Here is a 21,104-nt window from a genome sequence, read left to right on the forward strand (position 1 = left end):
ATCTGCGGATGTAACCCGTATGTTGGTAATTTGCACCTTTATGTATATCTTCCCGATAAAAATAATCCATTATTCGCAAAGAAAGGCTGCGGGTTCAGCTGTGAATCTTGATTCTTATCTATACCCTTGCAAACTAAATTGAACCAAACTTTGGTTGAATAACTCGCAAATTTGATAATGGTAATCTTGTGAGCTTTGTTTGATTTCATTTTATTTTTATTTCTGTTTTACATTAAATTAACTCAAATTTAAAATAAATGATAGATCTTAATAACAACTAATATACTTTGATGTTACTATATTGTCAAATTTACATACAACTTTTTTTTTATTGGTGACATATGTTCACGTGTTAAAGATGTTTGTTTCGTTGTAATCCGCTGTTGTATAAACTATGGCAAAGAAAAGCACAAATGAAAATCGATAGGACTTCTTTGCGCGCAGATGTAGTACACCTGCTACGGTGGTACCGTTTTTACAGGTAAGAAGATGGCGGTAGAACGGTGGCAGTGATGGTCGATAGTGCAGGTGTCACTGATCAAAACGGTTTTTAGTTCGAATTCAACCGATACTATTTGATTTTTTTATTTCTTGTACAATTTGAACGTTTATTTTCTTTTTCTATATCTATATTTTTGAATAATCGATGAACGATGATCGATCGAGTATCAAAGGTGAGCTGTAAAGAGTGCAATTTCGTTTTTGACTCGGGACATTGGATACGCAACAAAATTGACGTTTCTTTATTGTAATTCACAGTTTTGATTCTCAATGATTTAATTTTGAAAAAAAAATTTATCTGTTCGTGTACGATTTTTTACGAAGTTAAAGAAGAAATTAACCATCAACATAATCAGCTAGATATTAGAATCTCGGTGAGTAAGCTGACAATTTTTTATTACATATTTTTAAAAATCTTATTGTTACTATAAGCCATCTCGTTGTTTAATTTGTACAATTCACAAATTATAATAAATAAAATTTTGTAGGGTATATATATTTTGTTTATTATACTTCGTCATTTCACTAAACAGTGAGTGTTGAAATTTTTTTAACTTTTTTATTATTATTCGATACTTCATAGGAGTTCTTTAATGAACTTTTAACGTAGCTTTGGATATCAGGAAATAGCCATTATTGATAGTTTTTAAATAAAACACAGAAATAAACAGTAATATCAGATAGATTTGTGGCTAGTAGAAAATTATCTGGAAGAAAATTGGTAAAGCAATTTTATGTATTTATTCAGTTATTGGGACAATCATTATGCTGACTGTTATTAGTTGCTGATGTTACTGCTATTACTGCTATTGTCATTGCTGCTGGCCGCTAGTGGTCGTCGTGAAAGAATCAATTCTTGTGAATATTTTATGTGAGCACCTCCGCCCTCCCGGAAACTATCCTCGTTTAGTGTCTATAACCGTAACTGTTCAGTATTATCTTTTCTTTTAAATCGTCCATTGAAATACGTCCACATCATTGTTGCAATGACCTATAACTATTTTCTGAGAGAACAACTTTTAAGTCGATCGACTCTCTCTCTGCTTCAAGGAGATTTCGATTCGCTTCGTTTCTTTGTTACTTAAAGAAACCTCAAGGAAGGATTGAATTTTTTAAAATAAAAATCAAAAAAGACAGTTCATCCATTGAAAAAGTCCAATCATTACTTATTAATAATTCGAGAAAATTCGTAATAATATTTCTAATAAAATAACTTATATGATCTACTAAAACGAATTCCATTTAAAGCATTGCTCATTATAAGATAAAAAAGATGCAAAGATTATGATTCTTTTTAATAAAAAAAGAAAAGAATTTAATCTTACACAATCGCATCAAAATGAATGATGCAATTCGTCCTCTCTTTTTTCTTTCTCTCTTTCTCTCTGGAACGTGTTCGCATTAGCGTCACGAACGAATGAATTAATGAGTGCACCGAACCGCTCTCTTCGGGGTGGTCCCTTCTTGCAAGAAAAGCTTTACGATTGTGAATAGAACTGTCGTACACATCTACACATATTATATATACATATATATATATATATATATATATATATATATACACGCTACATAACACGCTACATTGTAAGGGGTACGTAAATATGCGTAATGTGTGGTAGCGATGAGGGACTATGATGTGTTGTTCGTTGGTGGTGTATAACAGCCAGAACGGAAGGTGTTAGTGAGTCACAACCTGACGCTGCTCGGCAGGAGGTGGTAGAGAAAGAATAAGAGGAGGAAGAAAAAGAATTGACAGTAGTGGTGATGTTAGTGGTATAAGTAGAAATGAAGTATGACAGGTGTTCGGTGCTGATACTGACGATGGCTACTGCTGCTGCTGGCCCTCTGCTACCATACAGAGTTGCCCACACCTGGGAAAAGCGGCAGGGAAACGAATGTTCCCAGGAGATTATTGATCGTAACGCGAAGATACTTTTACAATACTTGGACGTTGCGGACAGATTTTTACAGAGGTATCTTCACCCAATAGTCTTCTTCTTTTCTTTTCTTTTCTTTCTTTCCCTCTCTCTCTCTCTTTCTCTCTCTCTATCTATCTATCTTTTAATTAATTACTACCTTGATAGTGTAATGATAAGCCACAATACTTACTGTAGTATACTGATTACTATGAAATTTTTCATTCATTTCTTTCGTTGGAGAGAGAAAATCATAAGTTCCAATGAAATTTGATATATTGAAATTGATTAGTTTTGGCCTTGATATTTTAATATCTTATGATATTTAAATATCTTATTGATTGAGAAAAAGGTTTTAAATTAAGCGAAAATTTAATCCTGTATATTTTCGTGTAAATCCGTGATTATGGATTCATTGTTATCTGAACTTCCCGATGACGTTCACATCATTACGCTATTTTTATCTTCTTTTTCAATAAATCCCAAAAAACGTGAGTACTGGTTAGATAATGTGCAATTGAAAAACTGCACAATAGAAGTTACGGTCGTAGTTTTTTCGTCTCATAATATTAGCTATTTTTTTCATGATTCTGAAGCAAGCTTAGTTCAATAATTTTATTGTAGATGAATATGAACGGACTTAGAATATGTTAATAGACAATTTGATAACATTTTTCTGCCTATTCATCATTCTAGAATGAATTAAGAGAAAAAATAAACTACATTTTCTTATGCCTATAAACTTAATAATATCCGAGAAATACAATACCTCAAACTTCTTTTGATTATTGCATATCATTTGCATCCATTAAAATCTTAATTCTACCTTCTGCTTTTAAAATTTCATTCTTTTGTCATACAAAGTCTGTCATTTTTAATAGAAAAAGAGTAAAAAACATAGTATATTCCTTTGATTGTAAGTGAAAAAATGGTGCGTGTCAGGGGATGATCGGCCATCCCTCTTTCCGTCAGGATAACGCCCAGTAGAAGCAGGGTGAAGTGCGCGCGCGCACATCATCCTCTCTCTATGCGCCAGTGTCAATCTCACGAACGTTGTTGAAGAGGAAAGGGAAGGAGAGGAAGACGACCAATGATGTGAGAGAGAGTCACGAAAGAATCTCCGCGCCATTCTCGTCCCACTCGAATGGCCGCGGCTTTTTTTCTCCACCCCGTTTCTGTCCTTTTCCCATTTTCTCTTTCTTTCTCATACACACACATTCACTTAGTTATTTTCTCCTTCTCTCTTTTTCTCTGCGGGCTAGCCACCCGGTCGCTGCCTCCTCAATTCGATCAATGGAGCGTACCTGTACCAAGCTGGCCAAGTGAACGCCACACCCCCGAACTTCTTTTCGACTTAACTTGTTCATCCACCGTTATCATTTCCATAGTTCTATTGAAATAACTATTATTTTTATAATATTATTCATTGCTTATGGCTTCATCCGATCAATTAATTTCTGAAATAAATAATCCCAATAAATTAGAATAGTGCATTGTGTTCCTTTCTTATTTTTCTAACTTATTTCTATATAAAAGGTATTCTTTAGTATTAAAACAAGTAATAAATTTGTCTTATTTTAAGAAATTGTACTTATGAAATAACTATCTTAATGACTCGATTGCGAACTTCAGTGTTTGTTAATCGAACAGAATTACTATAAAAATTCGTCGAATATGAGAAACTGAAAACCTATATAATTATAGTTTTGTTCAGATATAGTTAGATTTTTGAAACTCATATGCCCTTGAACTGGAAGTAGGAGGAATAAGATAGTAAAAAAAAAGGAATTGTACTTTTACAAATCAATAAGCACGTGCTATCTTGCACGTAAAAGATAATAACTAGGTACTGATAGCAAAATCACACTATTAGTATTTTTTCATTTTAAGATGTATAACTATAATATCTTTTCTATAAAGATTAAAGCACCAAATGCAAATAATGTATAAGTACTGATTTTTCTTTATTTTTAAGAACATTCTGTATAGATTTATGTGTATTGTTAATGACTCGATGCGATGAAATTTCAATAGCAATAATGGATCTATCTCACGTTTCTTTACATTTATTTTAATTCCTGTTGAATTTTCTAAATTCGTAGGCAATAGCAACTGTCCAATCATATTTGCAGAATTATTGATGTAAAAAAGGCCAAAATTACTACTTAACAAAATTCAACATTTTTGATATCAATAATAGAAATTTCAATCAGAGATCAGACTTTCGAGACTATATCGTTCAGGTTTTTCTGCATACGAATGGGAGATAGAAGAAAATTGGAGCTTGTGTGCCGTGACGGTAGTACAAGGGTAAGCTCCCTTGGACGAGTCCGTGTGTTTGGGGTGGTGAGTCCATGAGAGGGAAAAAGAGGGTCGAGTCTATACTCCCAACAGTGCATATATGGTCCACCTGCGAAAGGGAGCCCAGCACCTGTCGCCGCACGCGCGCAGAACCGACCTGCTCGCCTTATGCCCTGTCAGCTCTACCAACGGCGCTGCTACTGGCAGTGGGGGCTAAGGGTGCAGAGGGGGTTGCTTGCTTGAGCTCCCTCGACTACCAGAGCTACCAGTCGAACTCGAGGGATCATGCGGACCAACGCAACGAATTGTCTCTGTTTCTTCTTTCTTTTGTCTCTAGTATCTCGTGAATACATTCATCGATCTTTTTCACTATCGTTGACCTATTCAAATTCGTTTCATCGAGATCACTTTATTAAATCAATTTTTTGTTCAAAAATAAACTTTTCAAAAATCGTATGATCGATTCGATTAATTCGAAACATATCTTTTGTGAAGCTACGGAAATATTCTCGATATCACCGATATACAATTTGTCGTTTAATAGTTTTAGTGCAAGGTTTTTCTCTTTGATTTTTTGTAGTATCTTTATAAAAGATCATCAACGTTCATACCTTCTGCGTGTTTATTTTTTATAGTGTATCTCGACGATCAGTGCGAGTTTTAAAGAAGAGGTAAGTCGAACTATGTAAAATTGGAAAGTCCTCGTATTTCGATGACGTACACATGATCGAATCATGTATAAGACGTAATTTGAAATTAACTATGTATGCATATGAAAAATATTTACATTTGTTTTGATAAAACCGTTGCGGAATTTTTCAAATATAAATTTTCTAAGGAATGAAAATCAACGAAGAGAGACGTTAAGCAATAAATTCTTAATGTCAGAACCTTCGTTCTTTTAGTAAATATATATGCATATTTGTATATGTATATGTAACGTATATGTATTCAGAAGGCGCTTATCGCGCAGTTCACGCTTGGGTGATGAGAGATGGTGAGAATGAGGATAGAGTTGGCCGAGGTTGAGATACCGATGGATGACGGTTCATCCTCACCATCGAATAACATGGAGGTTGATGAGTACGGAGTAGAGGCAGAGCTGACGAGTCTTTCGTGGCTGCAATCGTTAGATATCACGAGTGCGTCCGGTTTACCAACGCCACCATGTTCGCCATCGCCTCCACCGTTGGTACGAAAACCACCGAAGAAGATGTCACCTTTGCTTAAGGCCGAATTAGGTAATTAACATTGTATTGATGTACACGAAAGGATGAAACACATAATATGACGAATCTTAATTTTTCCGTCATTTTCATCATTTTTTTTTATCTCAGTGAAATACATTTGCGAAAATTTACTTAATTAAATATATTATACCTATTGTCTAGTGATGGAATTCTGTCACTGCTTTATTAAATAAAGATTATCACTCCGTCTTTATTCTCATCAGATCTTGCGGAAAACGCCGATAAATATCGGACAGATCCAGACGCAAAACCGCCATTCTCCTACGCTACGATTATATGCCTCGCAATGCGTGCGAATAATAATAAGGTGTCCTTGTCGAACATCTATGCATGGATTCGCGAAAATTTTTTGTACTACAAATATGCTGATCCAGCTTGGCAGGTAATAATATTAGCTTCTATGAGATCGTAGAATTCATTGATAATCTTGATTTTCTTTTTTTCATTCTTAGAACTCGATTCGGCATAATTTATCGTTAAACAAATGTTTCGTCAAGTTGCCACGTTCGAAAGATGAGCCGGGAAAAGGTGGCTTTTGGAAACTGGACTTGGAACGTATGGAAGAGGGTAAAAGAACGAGACGACGTGCTTCGACAACTCAACGTAATCGAGGATCGAGGAGACAACACAACACTACAAATTCAACGACGACGTCGACATCGATGACGTTGTCTTCTACCTCAATAAACAACCATTCGTTGCAAAACAGTTGTGTACCACCTACCACTTGTCTTTCCGCCCTTTATGAAACACCACCGAGCAGCGTTTCACCTCCGATACCGGACACACTCTCGGAAGTACCTGAATCAACGCAAGTTAATCTCACCGAAGATGATCTCACGGGTCTATTGATCGCCACAGCAGGTTGGGATGAGAATCAGTTGGATCTCTTAGATTCTCTTTTGGATACTCTTTAAATATTTTTCTATCGCTTGTTTCTCTTCAAAGAATTCAGAAATAAGTTGATTAAAAATCATCCGTGATAAGTTATTAATTTTTTGGAGATTTTTGAAATTTCTTCTACTTGATCTTTTTTAAATTTTATTTACTCGAGTAAACAGCAATTGCGATTCTTGTTCGTAAACGATTTTATTTCATGTATTATTAGTAATCGATCGACTCATAAAAAACTTTAATACCGTCTATTATAAATATATCAATGTCGTGTGAAAAAAATCAAATAAATGTTGAACTTGTATCGAAGCGATGGGAGAACGAACCAATGATGAATACTTCTGCATTATTTGATATTTTCTCACATGTGAAGCATAAAATTATAGAATTAAATTACGTTAATTACATATGAAAATGATAAAATATTTTCGTTGTGTTCTGACGATATTAACAGGAGAATTCGATTTCTTTCATTCTACCTTCATATTTAATTCAACAAACGAACAAGGCGGCTGTAAATAATGAGATATTTATCTATTATTCAAAACTCGAAAATAGTATTTCGATTTTGAATTAACTCAACAACAGTTGGTGAAGTACGAGTCACAAGTATAGAAGGTGTCTCATTTAATTCGATCATTTAATAATTTTTCTATAAAAAAATATATTAATTTCTTCGTTGAAGAATTTTGCATATTGCTCTTTTAAGATAAAACAAGCAACAAAATTTTAGTTGATGTAATTAAGTGAGACACGCCGTATATATGATCTTTGTTTCAAATCATCAACATATTACGAGAGCGATTTGTATTTTATACGCTCGGATAGATAAGTTTATTCGTTATATATTTGCACTATAATCATTAGTTATATTTATTCTTACAACGAACGATAGTAATTAATAATTATGACTAATACGTGTGAAAATAAAGGGGTTATACCTTTTTGTGACGCAGCGATTCACGCATCGTGCCTTCGGCTAATTAGCGAATGCTCTTTTGTAATCATGTTTGAGCAACGTTTGCCTTTTTGTAAAACAATAACACGACGAGACGAAAAATTCGAGTTTCGAATTGATCGAATAGCTCGAGAGATATCGTCTTTATCTTCTTAAATATAATACTGAAAAGAAAAAGAAAGTAATAATAAGAATAATTATAATAATCTTTCAATCGCGAAATCGATGTTGAAAGTAGTATCATTTGTGCAAAATACATTTCTAACGATGGATTCCGTATAAAACTATTATTCGTGTTAGTAAAAATGATAGAGTGTAGCACCCTCCCTTTAAATACGCGATGCCATAATATGGCAATAAACATTACGAAGAAATCGATTGTATTACGCGAACGTGGAAAAAATATATATATAATTATACTTTCAATTTTACGCTATCTCTTCCTTTTTACGTTTTACATTTTAATTCTAGATGATAATTCTTGGATCGATTTTAAACGCGTTCGATAAACGTAGTACTACTTTTTTATTTTTTGCATGATTTTATCTTTGTTATAAAAGACTTTAATTATATTTAATTACATTGGAATGATCTAGTATTATGTTGGAATGAAATTTATATCGATTTTTTATTAATTCGTTAATATGCCATTTAGCATGGCCGTAGGTTCTCTTCTTTTCTTTTCTTTTAAAATATGGTACATTAGCTTCGAATATAAAAAGGAAAAATATTTTGTTACACTCTCAGGAAACGATGAATTTTTTCTTGTTAGTATATAAATACTTTAAGAGGATGTCATTTATAAAATAAAAAAAAATATAAATTTGAGATTCTACAACTAGCGGACCAGATATAGAACTTGCATTAAACGATATGTCTCTTGTAAAATAGGTTTCACCATTAATCCTTTTTGCGTGGAGTGCACAATTGTAATTTGCAATGGTAAAACAATTTTAAGAGTAATATAAAGTTCCATATCGAAGAGTCTATCGTAACATTATGATTCGTACCTTGTCTTAATCCGTCCAAAGTAAGGATTAAACAATTATCTTAATAATTGTGAATAAAATAACGAACTGTAGTTCACTCTTTCAAAATATCGTCAGCGAACGTAACAACAACGTAACAATGTAATGATACATTCTCAAAAATATTGACGTCTGTGTCAGCCTATTATTTATAATATTACGTTATAATTTGTATTATATGTATGTTAGATGTACGACTTGTCCAAAGACAACTGTGAAAGTGCATCTTGAGAATCGGATGTTCGTGGATTTTGAAGAAGTAAAAAAAGAAATAAAATACATTTCTATGAATTGTTCGCCGCCATTTTAAAAGACATTTTAAAAATATGATTTCCACTGGTTTTAAATCTAGACGTGTATAATGTATATTATATTTTTAGTGGAATATAATAATTTATTAATAGAACTACAGACGATATTCCGTAGAGATCGTAGTCTTTACATAAAGTATTATTGTGTGAATTGGCGCCACTTTTGAAACTGATAAAACTAATTCTTGTATAATTTTGCGTGTAGTAATCTATAAATATTATAACGCTAAACCGTTTCGTTCTTCGTACATTTTGTTAGTATTCACAAAGTAGCTTTTCTCACCGATTCTCGACTGTGTAGTTTTAGAATCGATTAAAAGAATTACAAAAAGATTGGGAAAAATCATTTATTTATTGGCGATGATTTTTCTTAACGATCGATACGGATAAATTTTCATGGATTTGCATGTGCCTTCGAAGAAACTGCAGTTATTCACTTCGGCTAGATATCGAGAATAATTAAACATATTGTATAGACGCCGGGTGCAGAGTGTGGTTGTCTCCATCATTTGTATTGATAATATATTAAATCTGTAATATTGCGAAATATACTTTAGAAAATATACATTTAATAATTACTCCTTTATTTGACCATATTTCTCATTAAAGAAGAAGCATTTAAATACTCATTTAAGAAACATTACTTTTTTTAAAATATCTTGAGTTTATGTAAATGTCCCCAGATGATATATTCTTTGGGTACAGTTTTAGTGCATATAGAATACGATCAAATGTTGACATTGAATGGTGGTAATAGCTTTTTCGATGTTTACTTTTTCTGTATCTACTGATGATAATTTAATATAAATCGCAATATCATTAACATATTGGATTATAGCAGTAGAGAAATTTGTTAAAATATCTTTTTTATACAAACTATATATAAGATGAATTTACAACTTCTCTTTGTGTAATATTTCTATAAATCCAGCTTTTTAAGAGTTCGTTCATATAACACCAAATCGGTTTTTTTCCCTATTCGATTATTTTACCATCTTATACAGTGGCGTATATGTTTTATAAGTACATTTTCATATGACACTGACGTTAACCATATAATCACGGATTCGGCAATTTTTGACTCGGTTTTGTCAATAGATATCGTACACATACATATATCTTAATGGCAGCGTTCAGACTATTCTATTGATGCAATCGAAGACGATCGGTAGACACAATATTGATCCTGGGTAGTCGTATTCAATTTTCAAGCAAACAAAGGACAAGTAAACATAAGTAAATTGCGAGAGGAAGGTAGATGTACACTTAAAAAACTATATAAACATAATAAAAGCCATATAAACATTACAATTGTCGATATGGTCAAAACGTGTATCATGTAAACTTACATGAATTATGTCGAGTATGTAGTTGCCACATAAGTTGAAGCGAATTATTTTCCATATTTGCTATATAAGATAATATTGGTAAATTGATTGTCGTTTTAAGTAAAAACATCGCATAAATATAGCTTAGACATTTCTCTTTAATTATTGTTTAATTATCAATATATAATATTATCTTTAATAAATAATATTATTCTTATTTTATGTAATTTTGTTTTTTCGTTATAACATTGAAACAATCGACTTTAGGACGTATGTGAATTAAGACTTTGACTTAGAATAACAAAAAGAATACACAGTTTCAATGTACATTACGTTGCAGAACTCTCTCTATATGGAAGTTATACATTCATCTCGCGAAGAAGAGAAAAAAAAAAGAAAAAAAAAAAGAAAGAAGTTTATAAATCTTGTGACATAACAAGCATTCCGCCAAGGGAAAAAGAATGTAGAGAATTCTCAATTATAACGAAACAAATACTCTTCATTACATTGTACGGAGTATAACTAACTAATATTTAAACAATAGCATATTTATTTAAACATTTTATAACTCGAAACACGTAAAATAGAATTAAATTAATATTTAAATAGAGTTAAAATTTGAACGTTCGGTCTTGACTGTTATCGAATCAGTTTTCTTTTGAATTTTGACGAGTAAAGATCGAAGCAGTCTCTTTCCAAATGGGTAAGTTTAAACAAATCATACTTTCGATTATTTTAGTATTATTTAAACAATTTGAGATGTGCTTGGAATATAACTAAATAAAATTTAAACAGTAGCAGATTTATTTAAACATTTCATAGCTCGAAACATGCGAAAAACTTAAAATAATTTTTATTTAAAATTTTAATATTTTAAAATTTTAATACTTAAAAATTTTATTCTCGTGATTGTTGGCTACGTGTAATGTCAATAACTTTGGACTGTTGACTGACTTTGATAGTTACTAGATCAGTATTGTTCCGGATTTCGACGAGTAAACATTGAAATTCTCTCAAGATGTCTTTCCTGCAAGTCGAAGATTTACCAAAACCTTTCGAGAATGGCTCTTAGTCATTTTTTAATTTTACCATATTGTCACTCAAAATGTTCTTATGATGATGAGTGCAAAGGTAGATTTGAAAAAGGGAGATAATTTAATATTCCGTTTCTGTATCTATATTGCTCCGTGTATGCAAGTAAAATTATTTTATATTTGCATTTTCATTATTAAAGACGGTTCATTGCATTTTGGAAGAGAACGGGAAAAATCGATAGTATACAGCGAAATCTATTTATCTAACCAAAAAGTAGAAAAGAACAGTTCTACATATCATACAATTGAAATGTTTTATGCTTTGCTGTAAAACATTTAAACCTATGTGTTTGGAAGATATTACACTAAATCTGAAACAATAATAAAGAAATTGGAATATTGCGGTTCATTTTTTGAAGAAGAAATTGTTTTATTATATTATCTAATCTTATTATCTACTTAAATATGATTAGTTATATATAAATTGATATATATTATATCCAAGTATTTACAATAAAAAAATAAAAATTCTAAAAAATACTGAAATATATCCAGCCATCCGCCTGGTAAAACTTATGTTACATAATTTAGATATAGATTTGGTTATATCGCAAGTACTATCTGGAGACCTACAGGCTGACAATGATTCTACTCTAAAATCCGCGATACTGGGTTGACATATCACTTACCGAGAATTCTGGCTTCTAAGGTTAAATGGAGGAGATTTCTCCCTGGTTAAAGATAGCAAGACCGGCGCCAAATCGAAAACTTCAATCACTACACAATTAACCATGATTGTAATATAATACAGAGAGATTCCACAAGCTTCCGTGTAAAAATCTAATCCCACAATGACATCTAATCGATGTTACATTTATATAATATTATTAATATAATATTTCCATAATGTAATGGGTGTTTGCCGATAGTAATCTACGGCCATTTGAGAGAAAAATAAATTCTGTTAATAATTGATCCACTTTAATTGAATTTTAAATCATTATACTGCTATAATAATTTATTATTATGTTTGGCATAATATCAATTAAAAAAAAGAATGAAGGATAATATTTTATTATTAACAGTGAAAGATAAATATAATATATTCTAATACAACGTTGCTATTTTGGAAAATCAATTATACGCACTTTTCGTAACGTTTGCGCAAGAAAATAAGCTTCGAATATTTTTTCACTTTTTTTAGTTTTAGAAATTGTAGGAATTAATATAATATAACAATCATTTGATTTTTCATCTTATCGGACAACTTTAATTTCTTGTTTACTTGAATTTACTGAAGATAATTCAAATATTGCTCATGTAATTACGATGGATTTTCTGCTTTATGACTATCCTCTCTTATCTCATTGTTCGCTTAATCGCTTCGTCTTTATAATTTAACCGAAAAAATGCTAATTATTGATCGATCTAATCTATATTTTTTTACTCAATTTAAATTTGATCACGTCCTACTATCAGGTTCTAGAGGACTACAAGTAACCTTCCACTGTGCAGTTCGTTCTTTCTAGTGATAAACAAAATTTTGGTGCAGTTTTTAAATTAATTAAAAATATAATTTTCATAATCGTAACTCCTCATATCTAATTATCTTTGTACAAAATAAGAATTAGTGATTATTTTCAAATTAAGAAAAAATGTTATAAATCATAATATTTATTTTTGTAATTGTTATAATTTTCACTTTCTGATAATTATCACAATTGTAAACGATAAAAATGAAAGAAGAAAATTTATCAAATTTATCTTAGCATATCATCTTTGTTATACATAACATTACAGACAATTCGTGAAAAAACAGATCGTCAATATATACCTGACTAATCTATTATAAAGTTCACAACGTTATTAATACGATTATTCACGGTGGATAAAACAATTCCAACGTGATAGTTCAATTCTATAATATTAAACTACTTGAAAAAGCTTTATCTTCTTTGAAAAAAATTACGTCCCAAAATGGTGACTTTCGAAAATAGTTTAGGCATAAAAAGCTTTCTCAAAAATTTGTGAAAGTTATACACTCGTTTAAATTTTCATTTTTAGAATAAGATCTTGTTCATCAAAATCGGTCAAGAATTATACCCGGACTTATTATTAGCGTAGACGTTATTCTTGGCATTTCTCTTGAAAAAAAAATAGATGTGTAATCACCATGTGCTTAAAGAACTCGTAGAATCAATTTAGTTGTATATTCATTTTTTCATAAAAATATCCCTATTTATATTTGCAATGTATATTTACGTATATTATTTTTATATTTCTTTTATATTTCTTTATTCAATATTTCTTTGCACATACGAAATCTGATTATTCGATCTTGTGCTCTAACTTAAGTGTGCTATTGTTTAAAGTAGCTATTCATCATTAGGGGGACATTTATGAGTGTCCCTGACAGGCAGCATGATCCTTTGAGTCTTCAATCGACAATGAGTAAACGTTGAATTTTGTGCGCGTCGCATTTCACGCATGACTAAACGCATAAACATTTAACAAAAAGTGTGCATTAAATTTTTCCAAAAACTCGACCATTCGTGTTCGGAAACTATCCAATGTAATATTTCTAGATGAATCCATGAGTGATACACAGCTTAAAGAGTGGTCTAAGCGATTTAAAAGTGGTCATACATTAGTTAAAAATGACTCTTGTTTCGGCAGGCCATAACGACTAAAACTCCTGAAAATGTGGAACGAGTTCGAATTTTAATTAATTAAAATCATTACTTGACTGTACAAGAGAATTACAAAGAAGTTTTGAAACGACTGCATGACGCAGTGAGAAGGAAACGGCGAGATTTGTGCCGAAAAGTGCCGACTTGGTGCTGCATCACGACAACGGACCTACACATTCATCGCAACTTATCCTGCAATTTCTTGTGAACAACATTGTTCAGCTTCGTCAAGTCCTATACAATTCTAATCTGGCTATTCTCCAAAAAAATTGCAGATTTCAGATGGTTTAATATCTGATGAATACTGCCTTGATTGCAATCCTATATTTTTTAATTGACACTGCTGGATTGTTATTCATATACAAGTTGAATTTCGAATTTAGAAATTCAATTAATGGCCACATTCAACTGATGTAAAATTAATGTTGAAATCTTCAGTCAGAATCATAGATATTTTATTATAATTTTTGATTAAATAAAGCAGCATCTTCTATGGTATAGATGATGAATCATGGATAAAATCAATAATCTATAAAATTGTTTTATTCGATGTAATATATACGGTCATGATGAGAATGATTTGTCCATTCTGTAATAAACAACGAGGTACACATATTTTTCCGGCTGCTGTACAGTTCATTATCATTCTAGCGTAAATTCAAGTCCATATGATTGATAATAATAATTCCTTGTCATTTTAACTTTGATAAATTGCAAATTTTTTAACTTAGAGATTGAATAGAATATTTACACGTAATCACAATATCCGAATTAACTCAAAGAGGTTCTGTGGTCAGCAATTATTAATATTCTTGACTAATTTTGTTAAAGTAATTATTATACTACTACTACTACTTACTGCTACTATTACTATTACTGCTACTGCTGCTACTACTACTGCTACCCCCTCCCAAAGGTCCCACTCAATGGTCCTTCCTTTGATGATCTAACCTGAAAAGAAGTGAAGAAAGAGGAAGGAAATTGGTAGAAAAGAACGTTAGTAGAGAAAAAGAAGAAGAGAAAGAGTAGAAAAGAAAGTCGGAAATTATACGCGCGTGAGAACGATGGAATTCAGATCGAGGAATAGATATTGAAGATCGTTTCACTTAACCGAAACCAGAATATCAAAAACGCACTTGATTTTTTGATATTGGAAGAAGGAGTCTCACCCAAGATCCCTCCCGAGGGCCCATAGCCGAGGACTTCCCCAAGAGTTCCACCCGATGATTCTACCTAATGATTCTTCCTTCGATGATCAAGCCTGAAAAGAAGAGAAGCAAGAGGAAATAGAAAAGAATAGTGAGAGAATATAAAAAGAGCAATTTTACATTACAAAGTCTCTTAAGAAAATATACAGATATTTCAAAATGTTCGCGAGTCACGTCCTTTCAAACCGAGTTCCCTTTGAAGACAGACAACAACCCGTTGTTATATGTTAAATTCTTTAGGTTCCTAGAAATGGTGTTCTAGTTCCGAATTCACTCTGAACTCTTTTAAGTTAGCTCGTAATAATATATAGATTATTTATGAAAAATAAAATTATGAATTTAATTTAATTTAAATTTAAAAGAGAAAAAAAATTCTAATCTAAACAAATATTATTTTCTGACGCGTGGCAAAGGAAGATCTTGGCACGCATCTTTGTGTGCTTGTTTCAGCTCCATGTGCACTTTTATTCAGTGCAGTTTCAGTGGTTCTCACGATCGTCATATCTTATAAATTTTGTAGTTATGACTTTAAAATAAAATTTTATTTTATAAAAATAAAATTATGAATTTAATTAAACTTTAGAAAAGAAAAAACGATTATGATTTGACTTTAACGTAAAACTTAATTTTATTAAAATAAAATTATATTTTAACAAAATATAATTATATTAATTACATTAATTTTAATTTAATTTGGAAAAAAAATGCGAAAAATTTATTACTCAATTTTAATAATAAAAATGCATAAAATACGAAATAATTCTATTCACGTACGCATGGCAATGTAGGAACGGGAAGGAATGTAATGGCGTCTCAGTTTCTTAAATCTACACCATTATATCCATCACCATAAGAGCATTTTGAGTGACATGGTAAAATTAAAATATGAGTAAGAAACATTTTCGAAAGATTCTAAGGAAACTTAAAAAATAACTCAATAGTTTAATAGTTGCCCTTTTGAGCCAGCATTTGTGAGGTTTCTTCGACATATAGCCTCTTCTTTGGTTCGTGCTCTAACCACTACTATAGAGCATTCGATAACTACCGTTAATGGCAAAGAACTAAAACCGTTCCTTATTCTAAAACGTGGAAGAAAACTGATAAATCTAACGTAACTCTAACGCAAGCCTGAAAAAAAATCGCGAGAGTATAAAGAGAGAAACAAGAATTAGTATATTAATTCCTAAAAATCCTTTACTAAAAATTTATTAATTTATTCTAAGACTCACGAACTATGATACTACAAGTCTCTTTGCCTTTTATCAATGACTCTACTCAACTTTCCTGATTCAAAAGTAATGACTCTATTCGACTTTTTTTATTCTGGACTCCATCCAGATTTTTCTTTTACCAACAAAATTGATTAAATATTTGATTAATTATTATTTAAAAATGTAATAAAAAAGAAAGGGTTTCGATCTTTACTCGCCGAAATTCAGAATGAAACTGATTCAAAAACTGTCAAAGTCAATCAAAAGTTCGTGTTTGTTTATATTATCCAAGTATTCAAAAATCGCGAGTTCAAAATTTTTAAATATTGGAAGTTTAAATAAAGATTATTTACTATTTATTGTGTATTACGAGCTTTCTAATATTTAACAGATTTACTATTATTTAAATATTAATTTAATGTATTCCGAATATGTTATAAATTACTTAAATAATTATAAAATTAGCGAAAGTATTAATTTTCAAGTTTTCACGTTTAGAAAGAGAAAGTTCTATTGTTTATTCTTTGAAATGCAAAAGGCAACTGACTCAGCAAGTAGTTCAAGCAACCAAGAATTTGTTTTGTTTACACTTCAAGTAGCCAACAGTTACGATATCAAAATTTTTAAGTACTGACAATTTAAATTAAAATTATTATAAGTTTTTTGCGTATTTCGATCTATGAAATGTTTACATAAATATTTTTAAAATTAAGAATTAGTAAACATATATATTATATATTATTTGTAATAAAGATCAAAACACGAGTTCATTTCCGCATTATCTATGAGATTTTCTTCTCAGCGCTATTCTGCTACAGTTTCCTGTGCAGGAGTTCACATTATATTATTACTAATACTACTATTATTACTATAATAATAATATGTAATATAATAATATAGTAATAAGACAGTAATAAGAAGAAACAGAAGAATATACTTATATAATATACTTATATTATGACACATATGATGACGGTAATTTAGGATAACAAAAAAGGAAATATATATCATTAAAGTAGTTTGAGCACGATCCAACAAATCGTATCCTTGATAATTTCGATGCATGCTCATTGATAGATAACGTCAAACAAACGCAAAATATGAAGTACGAAACCTTTCTTTTGTTTTCGTCCGCTATCGTTTCTCTTTCTCTTACTATATTAGGATCATTTGCATTTGTTTCTACACTGTTTCTTAGTCTTTACTATTATAATATAAAATGTATTAAATAATATCTAGATATATATAAATAACATTTACATATATTATTATTAATATTATTATTATTATTATATTATAATATTATATTATAATAATAATAATACTTGTAGTAATAATAGTCAAAGTAATATAGAATGACTAGCTTAAAGGAGAAACCACGCAAAAAAAAACACTGAAAGTTTTATCTCATAGGTAGTATGGAAATGAAGTTTTAAATTGTATTAAAATAATATATGTATATATTCACTAATTATTTTTAAGAAAATATTCGACAGATTCTTATTTTTTATCGCAGATTTATATACTAATTCTTACATGTGTCAATTACATTATCTTGCATGAATTTATCATGAAACAAATTTGCTCGTTCTATGAGTATCTACAATGATAAAATATTTTTTATACAAATTTTAGATAAACCTTTCATACATTTTTTTATAAGCATGAGATGGAATTTTACTTACAGCCTCATACTAAGTTTCATTTTGTGCGCAACAACTTCTAACAATTCATAAATTTTATTTTTCACAGTCTCTGCCGCATTAGCAACGATCAGCTAAAGAATTTGTTTGCAACGAACAGCCTATTTTCTTTTCCTTTCTTGTTTTCTCCTAAACCATCAATGATTGTAAGTCTAAGTCACTTGCACCAATGGATCAATCAATGTTCTAATATAATCAATATTATTAATAGCACAGCGTCGAGCATTAGATACACGCTATTTTCAATAAACTGTTCTAAATTTGTTGTAGTCTTTGCTTTCGTAGCCAGTTTATCTGCATATGTAATGAAACTCTTACAAATGTCCTATAACATCATTTTCTCACTCATATTAATACGATCATGAATATAAAAAATGATAGAAAAAAAATTGGAAGATATTAATAATGTATGTCTAAAATTTTAGTAACAAATGTATAAGATTCTTCAACATTGGGTCATGCCAGTTGTGTCCAATTAGATAAAAAATCATTAATGTGTCAACTGCATGTATATCGCATAATATTATCAATAGCTTATAATGTATCAAATTCAATAGCTCTGTCGATTCGTTTTAAAGCCTTGTATACTGCAATATTCAACCAATATGTTACACCAATTCTAAACTATTCGTATTTTCATAGATTCCAATTGTCCTTTGACATAAACTATTTGGCCCAGGCTATAAAACAATTAATTATTTTAAAGAAGATACATTAAATGATCATTAAAATAATTCATTGTTTTTATATCTTACATAACACATTGTTGAAACCTGATAAAGAATTCTAATAAAATTGTACCAAGCATTAACTCAGAATCATTACTACTATCGACTTCTATATGTTTTAATCTCTCACAGATATATTTCAGAGCTTCCATGCACATTTCACTTGTTCTTTTCTTTTCATACATAATATACAATGTGTTTGTACAAAGGAAATTAATTTTCCTAAAAATGAAATTTTTACATAAACGAATATACAACATAAAATAAATTCCAATAATAATGATATCCTTTTTTATATAACCTACTTGACGAACAGCTTGTTGTAATAATCTATCTTCTCCGAAATCTGTTCCGATTAATTAAATTATTTTAATTTGATATCTGAATGCATACATGTTTGTCCGATTTAGTCTTCAGACTGGTATTACTTGCTATGTCCTCAAATCTTTCAATATAACAATATATAATCACCAATAATTAATATAAGTTATATTAGAACAAGTATATACACACAAAAGTTATATACCTACCATTTGGCACCATTATGTATAACTGTTTTTTCTAAATCTCGAATAACATCCAATTTCGTACTATCTGCCTCTGAAAAACAAGAATACTTCTTTGCAAGAAATAGATCAAAATATTCAGGAATATTGAGACTGACAATAGACGATAATATCATCCAATTAAATAAATTACTGTAATTATTGTTCTTTTGAAAAGATTATAATACTGTATTTAAGAAAGATATACCCTGAAATAGCTGATAGCTATGTTATGATGTTCTTGTCTTCTAAAATTAATCTTCCTATTTTCCTTATACTATTTAAATAAGAATACAGTAGTTTTCTTGTCGCATCCCAAAGTAGTTTTAATAAAAAATAATCCTTTATTCATAGATCTTAACAAAGTGATTATAAATTTATTAAAAACCATAAAATTAAGTAGATGTTCTTGATGGATCTTAGCATATTCAATCCATTGTGCTAGATCAATGTTTTCAGTTAAGAGGCTACGTTATCCATTATGTTGGAAGATCAAAGCTTCTGCAGGATCAGATCAACAATATTATTCGAGTCTCAACTTTTTATAGGAACAAACCTCGAAATAAATGTCTGGGTTCCTGAATAGCAACTTGCGCATTATGTTCCGCGCATAAGGCCAATTTTAATTTAACAACTCCTCGTCGTTTGGACTTATTTTTTTTCTTCAAAATATATCACATCATGTGCCCAGTTGTTGGAATATTTTAAATACAATTGATTTATAAATAATCAAATTTTTAAGGTTATCTTGAAAAATATTCACAATTGAATTATTATAAACGGAAGAATTATGTATACAAGATAATGCTACGTTGGCAAAAAATATAACAAGATGTTCACAACAATGTAAATCTATTAAGGTCACATAACAGTCAAGTAGACGAATAAAAAGTTCGACGTGATCGAATATATTACTACTATGCTTGTTAATCGTTCAATAATATTTTTATGGTTACTTATTATTAATCTCTTCGTACTGTAAAGAACTTTTTTCAATTTACTATTGTTTCGTTTCAGTTTTAAAAAAGTATTAAATATAACATCAATGGTACTGATAGATATGATATCGAATTTAAAATTTATAATACCTTTGAAGGTATCCAACAGCACCTAATAAATTTACTATCATGACTATCAGATGTGGCTGTATGGTGATTTTGTTTTACGAGACCACTAACTCCTTAAAGGTTGTTTTCATCTTTCGCTGAGAGCGTGATTTCAGCGACAAGTATGGACAAAATATAAACTACGAATACAAGCGGAGAACGCTGTTCCTATGTACTATTCATATGTACGTAACAATTGATTTCGATAAGTAAGTAGTTTAGTAGATTGTGAACTCACACTTTTTAATCTATCATATTTATATTTTTCTTTGATGGCACGTGGATCTTGCAGTTATTCGTGCTGGATATGTCGTCGGTACAGATTTGTTTCACGATAAATGCATGCAAGATAATAATGTAATTGACACGTGTAAGAATTAGTATATAAATCT

At 30.4% G+C, this 21,104-nt stretch overlaps 1 protein-coding gene and 1 pseudogene across 3 annotated transcripts; one reads left to right on the forward strand and one right to left on the reverse strand.

Moving 5' to 3' along the window:
• The first annotated feature begins 123 nt into the window (after positions 1-123).
• LOC124955837 (forkhead box protein J1-B-like) lies at positions 124-9,724 on the forward strand. Of its 3 annotated transcripts, XM_047510871.1 has the most exons (5): positions 124-875; positions 5,354-5,389; positions 5,674-5,959; positions 6,172-6,350; positions 6,421-9,724. In XM_047510871.1, the coding sequence occupies exons 3-5, from the start codon at positions 5,713-5,715 to the stop codon at positions 6,883-6,885; spliced, it is 891 nt and encodes a 296-aa protein (XP_047366827.1). In that variant the 5' UTR covers positions 124-875; positions 5,354-5,389; positions 5,674-5,712; the 3' UTR covers positions 6,886-9,724. The 3 variants fall into 3 exon arrangements, with proteins under 3 accessions (XP_047366827.1, XP_047366816.1, XP_047366822.1); XM_047510860.1 differs by lacking the exon at positions 5,354-5,389; XM_047510866.1 differs by lacking the exons at positions 124-875; positions 5,354-5,389 and adding an exon at positions 1,711-2,474.
• A 6,397-nt stretch (positions 9,725-16,121) lies between these two features.
• LOC124957952 lies at positions 16,122-20,289 on the reverse strand (annotated as a pseudogene).
• Between the last annotated feature and the right edge of the window lie 815 nt (positions 20,290-21,104).

The sequence above is a fragment of the Vespa velutina genome, chromosome 1 (assembly GCF_912470025.1).
Source record: "Vespa velutina chromosome 1, iVesVel2.1, whole genome shotgun sequence".
NCBI classification, from domain to species: Eukaryota; Metazoa; Arthropoda; class Insecta; order Hymenoptera; family Vespidae; genus Vespa; species Vespa velutina.

What these genes read in the sequence shown, in the direction of transcription:
- LOC124955837 (XM_047510871.1), top strand. Translation starts at nt 5,713, where the DNA reads ATGGTGAGAATGAGGATAGAGTTGGCCGAGGTTGAGATACCGATGGAT. An exon ending in TTTGCTTAAGGCCGAATTAG is followed by an intron (nt 5,960 to 6,171) that starts GTAATTAACATT and finishes TATTCTCATCAG; the next exon opens with ATCTTGCGGAAAACGCCGAT. An exon ending in ATGCTGATCCAGCTTGGCAG is followed by an intron (nt 6,351 to 6,420) that starts GTAATAATATTA and finishes TTTCATTCTTAG; the next exon opens with AACTCGATTCGGCATAATTT.